Source organism: Fonsecaea nubica (assembly GCF_001646965.1).
Source record: "Fonsecaea nubica strain CBS 269.64 chromosome Unknown Scaff33, whole genome shotgun sequence".
Taxonomy (NCBI): Eukaryota; Fungi; Ascomycota; class Eurotiomycetes; order Chaetothyriales; family Herpotrichiellaceae; genus Fonsecaea; species Fonsecaea nubica.
The window spans coordinates 142,291-159,591 of record NW_019173706.1 but is presented as its reverse complement, the minus strand read 5'-3'; the positions used below and the strand labels follow the sequence as shown (position 1 = coordinate 159,591).

The following is a 17,301-nucleotide window of genomic DNA, read 5'->3' as shown; positions in this document are numbered from 1 at the left end:
TTTGATGAGGGATCCAACCCGGATTCACTATCCCCTTTCCGATCTCCTCAGCCTATTCTACACCGTCAGACCTGCAAACGCAGGTATATTATCAACCAGCGGAGGAAGCCAACATCTTCCCTCTCCTCCAAACAGATTTCACGGAGAGCGTATCGCGAATATGCCCCGTCGGATCCCCCTGGACAAGGACCAAATCCGCACGCATCCCCTCTCTGATCAATCCCCGATCACCGAGCCCAAAGCACCGGGCAGGAACGCTCGTCGCGGCACGCAATGCCTCGACGGGCGTGAACCCGGATTCTACCAAAAGCTGCAGTTCGTAGTGAACACTGGCGCCGTGGGCGATGCCCGCGAGATGGGGGACGGGAAAGGAGCTGTCCGTGCCGACGAGAACGTCGATGGTCCCCGTTGCACGCAGGGCCGCTACGGTCTTGAGCACGGTGGTGAAGTCGCCGCTGGGGAAGGTGTCCATGCTGCCCTCGAGGTGGGTGAGCCAGGCTGGCGGAAGCGAAGCAGATACGCGGGGATCGCTGGCGAATGCAGTGGGTTTGATGCCCAGGATGGAAGCGTCGAGGCAGAGACACGGTATGACGAATTTGCTCTTCAGTTTCTCCAGGATGTTCGAATCCGCGACCCGGTCGAGAAAGAGGTGAGAGAGACCGTCGACGCCGACCTCGGCGGCAACTTCTGCGGCTTCATAAGTCATCGCATGGGCTATTACCAACTTGTCGTGCTTGTGTGCCTCGGTCACCGCGGCCGATAGCGTCTCTCGAGATAACATAGGCAGCCCCGGCGACGCAAAGACCGTGCCGTCTTCGATCATGATCTTGATGTAATCCGCCCCTTCGTCGACGCGTTGTCTGACGAAAGCGACCGCCTCGTCGGGAGTGGTCGCGGTCGTGAGCACCGCTTCACCCGTCGGGGTCTCATGATGGTGGTGATGCGGCAGCGGCACCGACGCATCGAGGCGCTTGGTCAACTGGTTCGGATGGCCATCTGGGGCTGTCAAGCCATAACTTGCTGTGCGCAGGTCCGCGAGGTCGTCGCGCTCAGCGATTTGTCGTCGCGACTCCGCGTCCCAGTAGCCCATCATCTCCAGCTCGGTCGTGACCCCGAACTTGAGGGCGAGTTCCAGCTGCGGAATGCCGGTGTGGACGTGAGAGTCAATGAGGCCGGGCAATAACGTGCAGCCTTCGCCGTTGATCACTGTCGCTCCGTCCGGGACGGTTCCTCCCACGGCATTTATCGTCGCACCGGATACAACCACCGTCGTGGCTGGAAGGACATTTTCGCCGTCGAAAACGCGGACGTTGATGATTGCTGTGGAAGCCATGCTTTCTCTATATGATACCTCGAGGGGAATACCTCCACAAGTATCCTCCTAGGAATCGACTGATCACGATACTATCGGACCTCGAGCATCTCCCAGGACTCGACATCTCTTATACGCCCACAAAGCCAAGTCGTGTACGAGCCTTTTGTTGTTTTCCAGCGGAGCAGTTCAAGCCCCGACCTTCCATGAGATTTATCAGCATCCTTAACCAACATCCTCCTTTCCTTCCCTGACTTTTGTGCAACGAAATGCAAGCATCCAACTAAAGGTTCGTGGTTCTGGACTTTGGTCTACGTGCCGCTGATAGGCTGGAGCAGATATTCTCTTCTCCTAATATATTCGTATTTGGTAAGGTATACCTCGTATAGCGAGCAGAGCCACCACGCTTCTTGAGGCGCACCCGGACCTCTTGAGGCCTTCGATTGTGTATTCACGAGACGTTCATGCTGTAGCATACAAAAGCTAATAATGTGACATCTTCTTGAATCTATGCTAAGACTATGTATATAATATATAACTTATGTATATGTTTATTGATATTTCATCTAGTTTATCCTCCCCATCCCCCTTCCCTGGGTGTATAAATCTCGTGCTGTCGTTCTGGTTTCGCACATCTACTCGTAATCTGGATAGATAGGGGCAGCTGATAACGCCGTTTCTTGAAACGATTCCCACGACATGCGTAGCAATGGTTGAAAGTGTCTTGTGAAGCATCCTTCTCGGGCCGAAAGGTTATGCTGGATTCTGTCCAAGGGAATGCCGAGCAATTTCGGGCCGAGCAACAACAAGTTGTGAGCGGAGGTTACGATGTTGTTTATCGCTCGTCCACACCAGGTGCCTCGTCGACGCGAATTCACATAATCACCTGGGGTGCTGCTGAGTGACAATAGCCGCTTTATCGAAGCGTCTCGCTCATGACGTAGGGCGGAACTCCTTGGTCACCCGCTTGGGCTCGTAATATGGCGTACCGAGCGGGACAAAGTCCATATCGTAACCAAATGCTTTCGGGCCTCCGGTTTCAATACCTCTTGGTGTATACCTGTCATGGTGTCAGCAATTCCCATTTTCAAGACAAGATCTATCCGGGACGACATGACTTACCAATGCCGGTGAGCAACGAACGCTACCACACTAACTCGCACACCGTATCGTAGATCCTGGGTTCCCAGCGCATATCCGTCCGTGCCAATAAGCGATATCAAGTCGGGAACGGTGCACAGAATCTCGCCCTTGGTGCCCTTTGGCGCATCCGGCTCGACAAGCTCGGCGTAGAGATACTCGTTCTGGAACGGTAGGATCATGTCGCGCGTCTCTGCCGAGGCCGTGTCTCCGTATTCCATCTCGTCGCTGGCAATGGGCTTGAGACGCACGGTACCTTCCGTGTAGCCACCCGCTGAGACGTATCGGTTGACGGACACGATTTTGCCCGTGTACAAGACACGTCCGGAAGGATTTGCTTCGATCTGAGCATCGCTGTTAGTCTTCTTTGCTCCTCATGCACGGACGAGGACAATGTTTCTTACAATGGCTTTCATGATATCCGTCTTCTCTTGCTTGGCGAGGTACACGGCTCGGCCGATATACCATGCCAAAGAGGTGGTGCCTAATGTGCCCATTATCTTGGTGTCTTTGACCGACATGGGCGGCCAGACCATCTGCGAGAACAGACCCAGTTCCTGGCCTGCCTTGCGGTGGATCTTCTCGAGCTTCTCCGTTGACGCCGCCTTGTGGACGGTGACGACGTTGCCCATGCCGTCACTCTGCGTGCAGGGCGAAAGGGGGAAGTCAAATACTATCTCTGATCAGTCATGGTCCAAAAGGCAGTTGATATGGTGCTTACGGGCAGGAGTGTCCAGGCCGAGCCGTGGATAGGCTCTTCCCATGTAATCGCCGTCTATGGTTGGGATACCCCCGTAGCTATTTGCGACAAGAAGTGGACGAATGCCGTTCATTCCTCCGATTTCGAGCTGTGCCGTTGGTCAGCCAGGGGAATTTTCGATACAAGATTTATGCTCATACCGCAATCTGGGCTCCCATCTTGATTCCGGGGAAACAGCTCAGGAGAGCGTCGGTGGCGTCCACGGACTCTGTACCGCTGGGGATACGCTCCAGGGTAACAGTCGGGGCACTAGAGCGTTGTGTGAGCCTTGATAACCGCAAAGAGAATGACGGAAACATACCCGTATGAAATACTACCGAGGACATAAATGTCATCAGGTAAGGCCTCAGCGTCAACTACCGGCAAGCGCTCGCCGGCTTTGATTGCTGCTCTGGCCGCCATGTAGCACATATAGCCGGGTCCTCCACCGCCACATGCGAGGGTACTACAACCCGTGGCCAAAAACTCGCAGTCGATCTCGGACACCCACCATACGCCGTTCTTGTCAACCTCGGGCTTGTATTGGCGAATGTCGATCGAAGCTGAGGGACTCACCAGGAAGTCCTTGGGGTCTTTCTCAGCGTTCGTCTTAGCGGAGACACGCTCCTCGAGGACTTCCTGGAGTGCCACAATGTCTTCGGAGCTTTCGGTCGGAACATAATGGAGGAGGGCTTTCTGGTTCAAAGTTCCAGCCTGATCACCAAGGAGTTAGTCCAAGGTCTGTAAAGGAAGGGGTTTCGCCAACGTACAGCTCTAACGACAATCCGAGATGCACGCATCTGGACGTATTGCAAGGGCATGTTCTCGATCGCGACAATCGTGACCGACTCTGGATCCGCACCAGACGCGATGGCAATGTTCTTCGCATCCGTGCAGACTTCTTCGACCACCTTGTCCTCATCAAGGCCTTCTAGCACCTTGACAACGTCGACCTGTCCTGAGATCTTTGCAATTGCCGCTCCGACAGCGTTGGCGCAGTCGTGGAATCTAACAAGGTCAGAAAATGGTACACAATAAGAACAGCGGCACACTTACGGTGGACGGATGATCTTTCCCACGCCATCCAGGTCTTCCATGTGCACGATGCTGCCACCACCAACGAGGATCACGACGGCGTCATCTGCACTCAGTTTCATAGCATCAACGGCGTTTTCCAGGATCTTCTTGACGCGAAGGCGCGCCTTTGTGATGATATCCTTGGGGACATCTTTGACCCTGGACTTGTCGCCGATATCTGCGTGGCCACTGGCAACAACAATATCTGGGAGACTGTGTTAGCGAGTCGACTAGTTGGAAAGGAGTCGAAGAGCATACCCGTGGTGGTCAATGTATTGCCACCAAAGACAAGACCTTCGGTGAGAAGTCTGTGACCGACAGACTCTGGTCCAACGTGGACTTTGCCATCCCGCTCTTCGACTTTCGTACCACCACCGAGAGCGACAGACAGCACTTCGGGCATTGAGAAGGCGCTCCGAACACCACCAATCTCTACCCAAGTGCCAGCCTGGCGGGGAAAGCCTGAAGGCAACCTGCGAGGAAGTAGTCAGATGCTGTCGATTGGACAAGACATGAATTGAAACTTACAGGGCACACACGTCGGTAGTGGTTCCACCAACATCTGCAACGATTACTTGGGCGTTTCGGATCTTCTTCTCTTCAGTATCGAGACCAGCCAGATATGCCGCTCCAGACATGGAGTTGGTCGGACCACTGGAGAAGGTCTTGATGGGGCATTTCTCAGCAGCATCGGCATCGATGATGGTGCCGTCGTTCTGCGTCAGGAAGAGCGGACACGAAAGACCCAATGTTCGAATAGCCGTTTTGAAGCCGCGAATCGTCTTGCGAGCAAACTTCAAAATGGACGTGTTTAAAATGGTGGCATTTTCTCTCTCGAGGTAGCCAAGTTGACCGACTGTCCCATGTATTAGCACGCAATGGAAGATGCACAAGGGGCAGGACCTGGGGCTGGATCACGGGCTTACTGTCTCGGGACAAGACGATATCTGCTTCTGGGAGCTCCTCCTGGATGATCTTCTTGACTCTCGCCTCTTGTTTACCGGAAATATCGAGAGGTGAAAAGACTCCGATAACGGCAACGTCAGAGAGCCCTTTTGCCTTGACGGCCTGGCATTCCTTTCGCACTTGAGCCTCGTCGAGGGGCATGATTTCACGAGTATCGACTGGTCACGATAAGCTACTGTCTCCATACTTCTACCATGTCGACTCACATTCGAGGCCACCGTCCAAGTAACCGACATGACCGTTCATGATGCGCTCCAGGATCGGTGGGAAATCCATAAAAGGAGGATTCTCTTTCGTGTATGGCCCACAGACTCTCAGAACGGCAACCTTCCTGAGATTCCGGTCGTCTGCCTGGACAACAGCATTGATGAAGTGCTGGGAAGGGAGTGTTAGTCTTTGAGGAAGGAGAAGTCTGATCCTGACCGCCTGACTCACTGTTGTCCCGATCATGACCGCCGCCACAGCCTCCAAGGGGATGCCGCATTTCGCTATGGCCCCTTCGATGGCTTTGGTGATGCCCAAGGTGACATTTGCGGTGGTTGGCGTCTTGAACGCACTGCGAATCCCACGATCGGGCAAATGCGCCTCGCCGGGGTCTATCATGTGTCCTTGTCAGGGCACGCCGCCTTCGACCACAGCAAGAATCCGTCGACTTACGAAGAATAACACAGTCCGTATTCGTCCCGCCTGGTCACAGTTAACAGAGTCGTCCTGGATACCATCTGATTGGCTGAAAGGGAGCCTTACCGACGTCGACGCCAATCCTGTAGACCTTTTGAATTGCCATTGTTGCGGCCAGGTGAATCCTCTGTTGCACAAGCTGCTGGTCTACAGGGTCTGTTGTCTCAAAGCAAAACGAACAGGACTTGTGATAAGTCACTTTAAAAACATGGTCGTGCCATTAGGTACTGGAGATATGTTACTACAGTTATTTGGCGATCGGCAACGACAACTTTGCCGCGGTCGTCCCGATATTACTGTGGAGCAGATAACAACCAGTTTCCACCCATGGACAACGGCATGGACTCATGGTTAGTCTTCCCGCCCGCCGAGACTCGCCATGCCCTTAATGCTGGTCGACGGAATCCCAGGACCCTCTGAATTGTGGATCCAGTCGGCGAGGGCTTCCTGCTTCAGCAACTTATCATCTCGACTACTGTGCCGGTCTGTTTCCGAGCATTAAAAGGCCCCCCAGTATCCACATGGCGGTGGCGGGGATATCCATCCGGGATCGGCCAGGCTTTCCCAAGTGCCTTAGGTTGTTGGAGGCGAATCTTGATGGCTCTGATAACTCTCAAAGTTCGAGACTCTGGGCTTCCCAGACCCTCGATATCGTTATCAACGTTTCCCCCAGCCCAAAGGGGAGGTATATGGTATATAGGGATACCACGCGGTCTGAGGTGGACATTTCATCCAGTACCAGCATCGGATCTTGTCCCAAGTTGAAGTCCTGACCCGACCTACCAACAATGTCTGTCATCAAACGAGCCTTGAGGGTGATTGAGCTTCCTGAGGAAGAACAGGGTAATCGCTGGAGCAATGAGGACATCCGTCCAGTGCCTCCTGAGCGCCAGACCTGGGGTATGGAAATGCGTCGATGCCAGCTATGTCCATGCACGTTGCTAAGTCTTCACGTCCAGGTCCACTCCAGTTCGTCGAACTGTGGTTCCTCGTCAACCTGAACATCAGCACCTATCAAACCGGTTCCTCACTGATCGCGACTGGCATGACTTACTGGCAAGCCATCATCGTCATCTTGGTTGGAAATGCCCTCGCCAGTACCTTTGCAGTTCTCAACTCGGTTTCGGGCGCTGCCAGCCACTTGGGCTTTCCCATCGTCTCGCGCAGTGTCTGGGGTTCGTGCTTCTGCCGCTCGACCGCTTAACAAACGTATCACTGACCTCGTGCCCGTGCAGGTATGTGGGGGGCATACTTCCCCGTCCTCAACCGCATCCTGACATCCATCACCTGGTATGGCGTGCAAGCCGTCATTGGCGGCAAGATGATCTATGTCTGCCTGCGCTCGATCTGGCTGGACCTCGACGAGCGCATTCCCAACAAAATCCCCTTGTCGCAGGGCATCACTTCGGCCCAGTTTCTGGGGTACTTCCTCTTCAACTTGCTGTGCTGCATCTTCATCTGGTTCCGACCCGGCCAACTCCGGCCGTATTTCCACATTGGCTCTGTCGTGGTGGGCATCACCCTGTTCGTCCTTCTCGGCTGGGCTGTGGGAACCAGCAAAGGGTACGGGAGCGTGTTCAACTCCAAGACCACCATCTCGTCGACCGAGTTGGGGTGGCAGATGGCCGCTGGTGTCATGTCGGTCATTGGAAGTATTGCCTCGGGAATCTTGAACCAGAACGACTTCACCAGATTTGCAAAGCGACCCAGCCACGTCACCTACACGCAGGCCTTTTCATTCATGCTCACAAGTTCCGTCATGGCCATCGTGGGTGTGGTGGTGACTGCAGCGACACAGAACCGTGAGTGCCTTACAGGATTGCCATGGAAAGACCCAGCCAGGCTAATATTGTTCTTATAGAATACGGCAACGGCACACCTCTCTGGGACCCCTCGACGTTGTTCGTGGCGATCCAGGACAAACATGGCTCTCGCGGTCGGGCGGCCGCCTTCTTCCTCGGCGTCGTCTTCATCGTGTCGCAGCTGTCGATCAACGTCGTTGGCAACGTGCTGGCCGGTGGCCTCGATGTCGCCAGCGTTTTCCCGCAATACATCAACCTGCGCCGCGGGGCGTACATCCTCGCCGTTCTCAGCGTGGCCCCCGTGCCGTGGAAGCAATTGGCCTCCGGCTCGACGTGAGTTCTTGGTTGTTCCGCCACAATGTCCATTCTCTCACTGATTGGCACTACAGGTTCTTGTCCGTCCTCTCGGCCTATGCGGTTTTCCTCGGCCCCATGATCGGCTTGCTGTGCGTGCACTACTGGATCATCCAACGGCGCCTATTCCACATCCCGGACCTGTACGAGGGTTCGAAGAAGTCGGTGTACTGGTACAAGTATGGGATCAACTGGCGCACCTGCGTATCGTGGGTCTGCGCCGTCGTGCCCAGCATGCCCGGTTTCGTGCACGCCGTCAACCCGTCGCTCAAGGTCGGGACTGGCGCTACTCGCATCTTCTCGCTGTCTTTTGTCCTAGGCTTTGTCATTGGTAAGTCTCGCTGTCTGTGTATACCAGTCCGAACCTCTGGCTGATTTGTGGGATTATTATAGCCTCGGTCCTGTCCTACGTGCTCCATTGGATTTTCCCCTATGAATATCCCCAGACCACCCTCCTCGAGTCGCTTATCGATGGTCAAGAGGACGAGAATGCCGGCTCGGAGACGAGTGACAAGAACGTCGAGACCGTGCTTGTCACAGAGTCCAAGGCTACTTCTGACAAGGCGACCTCTGAGGCTTGAGGGATGGAAAATCTACCCGAGCTGGTGAAGGAAGGGATGGTGGAGAAGAGGCCTTTGACAGACTGAACATCGGACCAAGCTAAATTCGACCGGATAGGGTAATCGGGGTATAGATTGAAAGATGCGACGACAAGATACAAATGATGTGCATTTGCAATTCATGTGTACAAGTAATTATGCAAGCAATGCGATGGATCGATCAATGACTGCTCCCTGCCGATCAAGATTCCCATTTGTCGTATTCTACAGTACCGAGTACGCTATCGCCGAACGAAAGAGGCGTTTGATCTCTCCTCCAGGTTCTGTATGAGATGACCACAAATACTACCAACAACTGCTCCGACATGCCTATTCCGTCACCATACTGGCCATTGCGGGATAGAACCAGCGAGATCTCAACGATCAATAAAACAGAAAGCCATCTGCCATCCCATGTCCATGATGAAGAGGAGTTGCCACATATCTACAAAATGAAGCGGAATTGAGCTCGCCACAGAAAGATGTAGATACGGAAGTACAAGGAGGTACTGTGCATAATGTCAGAAAGCGAGACCAGACGAGACCACTTCCACTTCCACTTTGGCTTCCACGTGGGTTCTAATCTCAAGTGATTAAGCCCCCAGACCCATACCGAACCGGGGCGTGGCTAGTTGTACTCGGTACGTGGAGAGATATCAAATGTGGACAGGTACGTTTACCGACTATCAAGTCCCAAGTCCAAATACAGGTGATATGGCTCATGGCGATATTTCCACAGATAAGCGACTTGTGCAGTGTGCAGGTAACGTGGTCGGTTTATCTATCTACTTGTAAATAGTGGTGCTAGTATCTATCTATTATTTGTACCGAGTATCTATCACAAGAGTCACAAACCTTCACATAGAGCCCACTACAGCCCAGTCCAGCCTAACCCACCCAAACCCAAACCCAAAACCCAGACCCAGAACCAGCCATTCCTAGCCTAGCCCGCCCAGCCCAGGCTGGTTTCTCCGTCCCTTATCAAGACCCAATCGGGCCTGTATGTGTGTATGTCTTTATCTATGCAATATGCAATGCATACTTGCATTCACCATTACATGGACATATAGCGAAGGACTTATCAGCCCTTGCCCAACCCGCGATATCGGCCTATAGGTAAGTATACTTCCAAGTACAAGTATATCTCTTTCTTTAGTGAAAAGTATTCCCAAGCTCCGTAGATAACCGCACCCGCGATTCTGGAATGCGTGGGCGAGGCGTGGCCATTGCCGCGAACACGTTACACTTTACACTTGGGACACGCGATATGGGATATGATACTTCCAGACTACAGACTCGACACCTGACTCAACTCGACAATCCACAAACAGGTTAATGGTACAAAGAGGTCTCCTGCTCGCCATCTGTACCTGTGCGCAGACGCAGATGCCCGACTCACGCCAACTGTCTTGTGATCGGGGGCTGATACTGGGTACGTCGGGGATTTAAATCACGCGACAGTCATCCAGTCCAGCCTCATCACTTCTTTCGCGGAGGCGTTGCGGAATGAGAACAAGTCGCAGCGAGCAAGCACGGTGGGCAACGCCACAGGAACTGCCTGCGAATGTGAAACAGGTGATATGCTCGTTTGTTTCGTTTCGTCAACCACAACTCACCAGCTCAAGGTTGTCAGATGTATTACGAAGGGCGTTTTGACGGGGAAGAAAAAGGGGTTTGCTATGCCAGAGCGTTACTTGACACGATTGGATGAATGAGTGGCTTAGCCAGCTACCTTCCTCAGCTATGCGATGCTATGCTATGCGATACCATGCTATGCTTGTACCTAAAGTGCAGTCCATCACACATACACATACACACACATACACACAAGTAAATCAAAAAGACAATCCGTCTCTGTCTGTTCGTGCAACCAACGTCGATTGGAACGGCTTGCAACTCCCGAAAGGAAATCTATACTCGTCGTCTATAACCGCGAACTCTCTGCTCCCAACAGCCCATTCTCCTTCAACCACTGCACGACCTCGGGCCTCACGCGCGCTTTAAACGCCGCATTCCGCGCAATGTTGTCCCTCACGACGGCGACCGGATGCGCCATCTCGGGCAGATCCTTGTCCGCGAAGAAGCGGGCAATGTCGGCTTCGAGCGCGAGGCTGTCGAGGCCCGAGAGGGCGTTGTCGACGAACCACTCAAAGACGATGCTGTTGATCCGCAGCCGCGCGTAGACGGCGTCCCAGTTCTCCTTGACGTACTCCCACAGGGCCTCGGCGCAGGGCCCGTTGCCCACGGCCATGCCGACAAAGTGGATGTTTTGCAGCGTGACGTGGTCCTCGGTGCGGAATGTCATGTCGAGGTAGTCGCGCGTCAGGGCTGGGAGGGTCGTGCGCCCCAGCGCGGCGATGCAGAGTTCGCGCCCGTCGATGGTCTCGTTGCGGAGGTACTCGGCCTTGACGGCGCGGTATGCTTCTTCCCCGCCTCGAGCGACGGAGACGTTGAAGATGGGGGTTTGGAGGTTGCGGTTGATGGCGTCCTTGTCACCGTTCTGCCACAGGGAGAAGCGCCGCTGGACTTCACCAATGACCTCGTCGTCGTCGGCGAAAGCGGCGAGCTGGATCAAAGCCTTCTCCAGCTCGCCCTTGACGTAGCTGTCCGCACAGCCGGTCCAGGTGATTTCCGACTTGACTCCCGCCATCAAGTGTCGGATGTGAGCCTTGAGAACATTGACGATTTGGGGGTCGTCAGACACGGAGGAGACAACCGCGACCGCAGCCTTTCGTATCTGTGACCACATGAAACAATCTTTCTCGTGCCGGAGCTCGCTCATCACCGACAGGAGCTCTCCCGCAGGTCTCACCCCTGCGAAAACCAAGGACGTGATATCCGTGATAATTCCGACTTTGTCGGCAGAGGACATGCCTGACGAGAGGTGCGTCAGCGACAGAAGATGGTTACGGGGATAGTCAGTGCGATAGAAGCCGGCGTGATCTTTGTTGAGCTTTGCCAGAGAGAGGTTCTGCTTGACAATGCCTGACTCGGTCGTGAGGGTGTTATCCGCCGTGGTCAAAGTCTCCCCATCCAGTCCCAGAGGGACATGCCAGCACGTAGTCCTCTCCTGCACGCTGTGCCTGGGAAATGGCTTTTGATTCAGGTGAAGTCCATCAGCAGTCGGCGTTGCGGTGACAATAGGAAATCCAGCTTCATGGATCCACGGATCCATGATCGTCGCCACATCCACTCCCGACGCCGCAGACAGAGCTGTCCAGAGGTCGTTGGAGGTGGCGTTCTGATACATGCGGCTTTTCAGGTAAGCGGCGATGCCGTTCAGGAAGGCGTCCTGGCCGATGTGCGCGGTCAGCATGCGGATCACGGCGCTGCCCTTGCAGTACGTAATGCTGTCGAACATCTGGTGCACTTGAGAGCTGCCTTGGATTTGTGACTCGATGGGATGTGTCGAGTTCAGGGAGTCCAGCGTGAAGGCCTCTTCCAGTGCTTCGCCCTGTGTCGTGGTCAACAATGAACAACAGAACCGTCCCCGTAGACTGGAAAACTTACCACAAATTGACCCCAGATATTCCAATCTATATTACATAGTCGATTAGTCCAAATGCCACCAAATTGTGGACAAGCAGTCGTCCTTACCAGGATGAAGATGGTCCACGGCAAGGTACCCTGCCCAGGTCGCAAAACCCTCGTTCAACCACAATTCATTCCAGCCGCTCATGGTGACCAGATTGCCGAACCACTGATGGGCCAGTTCGTGGGCAATGACATACGAGGCCTTGGACATGAGCCGGTTGTCCGAGGTGGCCGGATCAAACAGGATCTTGGTCGGCTTGTAGGTGATCAATCCCCAATTCTCCATGGCACCGCCGATGAACTCGTGGACGACGAGCTGGTCGCACTTGGGGAGGGGGTAGTCGACGCCAAAGCTCTCGCTGAAGAAGTCGAGGGCGTCGCAGGCATCTTGGAGTGCAAAGTGGGCGTATTGGGTCAGTCCCTTGGTCGTGTAGATCCTCACGGGAAGCCTCTTGCCCGCGTGTTCTCGCTTTGTCAGGCCTTCGATGTATTCAAAGTCACCTACGGCCCAGCACAGGAGCTGATAGGCCCCGTCAGCATTGAAATCCAGATATCTTGGAGGGTTACTTCACTCACGTAGGTGCTCATGACGGGCGTCTTCTCGAAACGCACTGCCTTCAAGCCGGTTTGGGCTCCCTCGAGTAGTCGCGCCGATGTCTCAGGCATGTTGCTTAGCGCCGTCAACTCTGCGGGGATCTCCAGCTCAAGCTCAAAGGTCGCTTTCAAGTGCGGCTCGTCGAAACAGGGAAAGGCCTTGCGTGCATCGCAGGGCTCAAAGTGGGTGGTTAATTGCCAGTGATACTTGCCGACCTTGACACCCGCGGCGCTGGTATCTGACTCTGGCTCATATCTGGCACGACAAAAGCCGACCATGGAATGATCGATTCTCCCTTTGAATGAGACATCTAATCTCAAGGGTCCCTTTGGGATGGTCTCCTCGAATGATATGCGAGCCTGCTGAGTCTCTTCACCCAGGACTATTGACGTCGCCGAGTATGTCGCTAGGTGACGATCAGTCCTTGTGTCATTGTCAAAATCAGTCTGCAGACTTACAGGAAGATTTATTGAGGTCAGTGAACGACACCTCAGAGCGAGATATCTCAAGGGCACGGGCATTGATGACGACGTGGTTTGCAGGAGCAGTTGCTTCCGCATCGATCACCACCCGCCCTTCGTAGGTCCATTCTCCCCCAAATTCTATATTGAAGATTCGGATATTATAGTTGAGGGGCTTGACACTGTAAGTTCTTTTTATCAGAGACCATCTACACCGACGTATCGTGCAACAAGTCTATACGTACCCCTGAGATCGAAGGCTGAGTGGCTTGGATGCATCCTGTTCGGACAACATCGTCGCCGTTGCACCAAAAGGAAATGAACGTCCCAAGATACAAATCCAATACACAAAAAGGGATCACAGGATACAGACCAGCGGAACTACTTGGGTTCCGTTGTTAAACCTTCTTCCATGACCTGAATCGGCCACGAATGCCGTCTGAAAGCCCATGGGAAAGTCCTAGCATTAGGGTTTGAGGCCATGTATTTTGGACAGTCATATCAACTTGTAACAAGCCATCCTAAGAGCGGCTGAGGGGCACGGGAGTTGTTTCTATGACCTGATAATAAGATGCCAGGGTCCTGCGAGTCCCGGTTGCCTGGATAAGATTCATTGCTAATGCAAGCTGCCCGTCGACCCAAGCGAAGCATTGCCGAAACTCTGGTCGCCGCCGCCACAATCTGGATTCCGGAGAACAACGCGATAAGTATCGACCAATGAAGCCACAGCCAGAGGGTCCTCGTCGTCGCCGAAGCCTTCCCTTTCCCAATTTAACTCCTCCCAAGGGACCCAAAAATCATTCTTTCTTTCCATTCACTCTGTCTGATGCCCCCCAAACATCAATGGCTCAAGCGCGCCGTTCAGCCCCGAAGGCGCGGACGCGTACCTTTACAGGCTGCTTGACGTGCCGGACGCGCAAAGTGAAATGTGATTTACATCGTCCAAGCTGTAACAACTGTATCCGGCTGGGTCTGCAATGTCGGGGTTATCAAGTCCAGCTCCAGTGGCTGCCCGTCTGGGATCCGGAACAGCCTGACTCGACGTCGCCAGGCAACTCGACGACCGAGGGAGCAGCGGCAGCAGCGGGAGGAGAAGGGCGTCGCACTCGAACCGAGATCTTTGATGGTGCGTGTTATGTGGCCTGGAACACAATACCCGTGTCCATCTAGCTAAGATTGCTTCCCTTTCAGCCCATTCGAGGTCTCGCTTCTCCGAAGACTTGGTTCGGCATCTCTCAACCGGCCAAAACCCACAACAGCACCTCGACCAAGTCCTCGACCGCCTCGATGAACAGGTCAAGGAGTCCAAGAACTCGCGGGTCGATAAGAAAGGCTGGCAAATCCATAAGGGCCCCTTTTCTGTCTTGCAACTCGTCCCCGCCCTCGTCCCCGTCTCCGTCGCTGAAAATGTCGAAGCTCTCGAGCAGTCGGAGATGACCATTCAACTGCCCGAGTCCATGTCTTCTCTCGACGGCGATCGCGAAGCGGCGACAGCCTGTCTGGACGGCATTGACTGGTCGTTGTCCGTGTCGGACAACAGTGTGGGATCTCAAGCACTCTTTGCCGAAACCCCTACTGGAGCAAGTTACAATTATTCTTTCACCAACGCCGCCTACACGCCGCTGATTGAAGGTAAGGAAGGATCTTCCTATCGGGTTGTGGAGACCGTGCCCGTGGCTGAACTGCAGCAAACAGGTACAAATATACCGGGCACCGGCACACCCTTTCAAGATGATATCCAGCTTTCTCAGCCACGATTTACGGGCATCGCTACATATGGACACCCTGCTGCGTCGTCCCTGTCCAATGGATCGCCCTACGTGCCCTCGAATATCCGATTCCTGCTATCTCACTACATGAACCATGTCATATCCTCTCTTTCGGGGTTACCGCAGAACGAAGCCCCCTGGAAGAGTATCCACGTGCCCTACGCCATGACCGCGTATGGAGAACTGGATATCATGGGCCAGTCGGGCTTCGCCAGGGTGTCGCTCCTGTACAGTCTCCTGTCGTTGACCTGCTACCACCTCGCGACTCTCTACAAGCCTGCCTCGACGGTGAGCGGAACGGACACGACGCAGCTCCTGTCGACCGACGACCAGGCGACGAACTTGCAATACTGGAACTCGCAGGGCCTCAAGTTCAGGGAGATTGCGCGGACCGCCTTTCGCAAATGTTTGCAAGCAATGTCCACCGAGCAACCAGAACAGATCAAATACAAAGAGCTCTTTGTGAGCGCCATGAACCTGATCTGTACCGGGGTAAGTCCTCACGTCTCTGTCCTGCATTTGGGGTTCCAAGACTCGAGGAGACACTCGAAAGCTAATAGTCGTGAAAATAGATCGTCAGTGGTGATCCGTGGGACTCGCGACTTTTCATCCTCCAATGCGAAGAGATTGTCAACAAGATCGGTCGGAAGAAGGAGGCCTTTTCCAAGAAAGCACTCCAACTACATCGAATATTCGCCTACATCAGGGTGATTGAAAAGACCACCTTCGTCCAGACGCGGGACCAGTACCTCGTCACGCTGGGCAAGAAGCCCATGCTCGCCAACGAGGTCGAGCTCGTCAAGAAGATCCCCGAGGACAGCTTCCCTTACTCGACGACCCTCGCGTCCAACTACGAGACGTGGTCGGACCTGGGACTGAGCGGGCCCGAGGAAGAATCCTTCAACGACTTCTACGGCATGCCGGCGTCGATCCTGAAGCTGATCGCCCGGACGAACAACATGGTCGCTCAGATCGACCCGCCACAACACCACGGCACGTCGCAGCCTTACATGCCTGCGAGCCTGGTCGACGCGGCCGCGGCCCTGGAGCGAGACATCTGCCACTGGGAGACACCACAACGGCCCGCCGAGAGCGGCGACAACAACAACAATAACCCGTTTGACCTGCTCAGCTGCAGCTCTGCCGAGAGCATCCCGGACCCTTCGCAGACGATGAAATCCAACATCGCGACGGCCATGCACCACGCACTGATGGTCTACTTCTTCCGGTTCGTGCGCGGCACCAACCCCATCATCCTGCAGCACTACGTCGAGAGCATCCTCAGCAACCTCGAAATGCACCACGAGAGCAAACAGTGCTTCTTCCCCGGCGTGCGGCTCGGCGTCACCGTGTGGCCCAGCTTCATCGCCGCGTGTGAAGCGCTGGGCGACAGTCTTCGTCGCCGGGCCATCCTCTGCATGAGGCACGCGGCGTGGGCGGGGTTCCAGAACGCCGAGGCTGCAGAGATGGTGGCGAAGGAAGTGTGGCGGCGACGCGATGCGGGAGAGTTGCACGTCTCGTGGAGCACCGTCCTGCGGGAGTCGCAGACCATTCTGCTCTTGACGTGACGGTCTAGCTGGCCAGTACACTATCGAGGTAGTGATACTCAACGAAGATGCCATCACAGACAACATCACGCCTGACAGTCACAAGTCGCCCTGTCCAGCAACCAGTCCGGATCCCAAAGTCGACTCCTGCGATTCCAGGGCTGTTGACTCGGACGGCGAAAGATATTCCGTCAAGGACTCCTCCACGTCAACTTTAAGTTGTCCCAGGGATCACAAAAGGCAGAGCCACGGGACAAAGTCAGGCATCTGGTCTTCTATAATCAAATCAGGGGTTGACGTCAAACCTCCTCTGCCCGAAAAGGCATATATCATTGCAACGCAACCCTGTCTGAGAGTCGAGATGGCGACGACGAGGGATGACGGCGGTGACAGCATCCGAGTATCAACCATTCCAAGAAGCGGTCGTCAAGACAGTGTACCTCGACTACATCAGTCGTGGGTCGCGGGCCCCTAACATCAAATGGTTACAGGCAGTCTCCGACTGTCTTGTTCCCGTGCTTGTGCCCGGGGGCATGGTATCCGGTTTCTTCCTCCCAGGGAGATATGGTGTCTCTGTCGAGTACGAGGTACACGCAGTGTTCATTCGACTTGGGCCATTTCACTCGGATTACTGGATTATAGCCTTCCGGCCATTACAGACGCTGCACAGTCCAACCATCCCAAAGCAAGGTCGCCAATCGACAGGATCGACAAGACGCATAAAA

General features: G+C 54.5%; 5 protein-coding genes across 5 annotated transcripts; 2 read left to right on the top strand and 3 right to left on the bottom strand.

Moving 5' to 3' along the window:
* Nucleotides 1-91: 91 nt before the first annotated feature.
* On the bottom strand, nucleotides 92-1,333 carry AYO20_05592 (hypothetical protein; the record flags this gene model as incomplete). The annotated part of the gene is made up of 1 exon (XM_022643886.1): nucleotides 92-1,333. One exon carries the CDS (start codon nucleotides 1,331-1,333, stop codon nucleotides 92-94), a length of 1,242 nt encoding a protein of 413 aa, XP_022500127.1.
* A 912-nt stretch (nucleotides 1,334-2,245) lies between these two features.
* On the bottom strand, nucleotides 2,246-6,021 carry AYO20_05591 (hypothetical protein; the record flags this gene model as incomplete). The annotated part of the gene is made up of 15 exons (XM_022643885.1): nucleotides 2,246-2,372; nucleotides 2,435-2,796; nucleotides 2,857-3,125; nucleotides 3,174-3,300; nucleotides 3,353-3,461; nucleotides 3,514-3,905; nucleotides 3,962-4,199; nucleotides 4,248-4,473; nucleotides 4,527-4,741; nucleotides 4,797-5,124; nucleotides 5,195-5,392; nucleotides 5,441-5,609; nucleotides 5,670-5,830; nucleotides 5,892-5,921; nucleotides 5,982-6,021. 15 exons carry the CDS (start codon nucleotides 6,019-6,021, stop codon nucleotides 2,246-2,248), a joined length of 2,991 nt encoding a protein of 996 aa, XP_022500126.1.
* Nucleotides 6,022-6,703: 682 nt separating this feature from the next.
* Nucleotides 6,704-8,652, top strand: AYO20_05590 (hypothetical protein; the record flags this gene model as incomplete). The annotated part of the gene is made up of 6 exons (XM_022643884.1): nucleotides 6,704-6,815; nucleotides 6,875-7,090; nucleotides 7,151-7,717; nucleotides 7,777-8,050; nucleotides 8,107-8,402; nucleotides 8,465-8,652. The coding sequence occupies 6 exons, from the start codon at nucleotides 6,704-6,706 to the stop codon at nucleotides 8,650-8,652; spliced, it is 1,653 nt and encodes a 550-aa protein (XP_022500125.1).
* Nucleotides 8,653-10,594: 1,942 nt separating this feature from the next.
* Nucleotides 10,595-13,555, bottom strand: AYO20_05589 (hypothetical protein; the record flags this gene model as incomplete). The annotated part of the gene is made up of 6 exons (XM_022643883.1): nucleotides 10,595-12,124; nucleotides 12,181-12,206; nucleotides 12,268-12,724; nucleotides 12,781-13,205; nucleotides 13,258-13,442; nucleotides 13,506-13,555. 6 exons carry the CDS (start codon nucleotides 13,553-13,555, stop codon nucleotides 10,595-10,597), a joined length of 2,673 nt encoding a protein of 890 aa, XP_022500124.1.
* A 548-nt stretch (nucleotides 13,556-14,103) lies between these two features.
* On the top strand, nucleotides 14,104-16,597 carry AYO20_05588 (hypothetical protein; the record flags this gene model as incomplete). The annotated part of the gene is made up of 4 exons (XM_022643882.1): nucleotides 14,104-14,386; nucleotides 14,452-14,892; nucleotides 14,956-15,521; nucleotides 15,602-16,597. The coding sequence occupies 4 exons, from the start codon at nucleotides 14,104-14,106 to the stop codon at nucleotides 16,595-16,597; spliced, it is 2,286 nt and encodes a 761-aa protein (XP_022500123.1).
* Nucleotides 16,598-17,301: the final 704 nt, after the last annotated feature.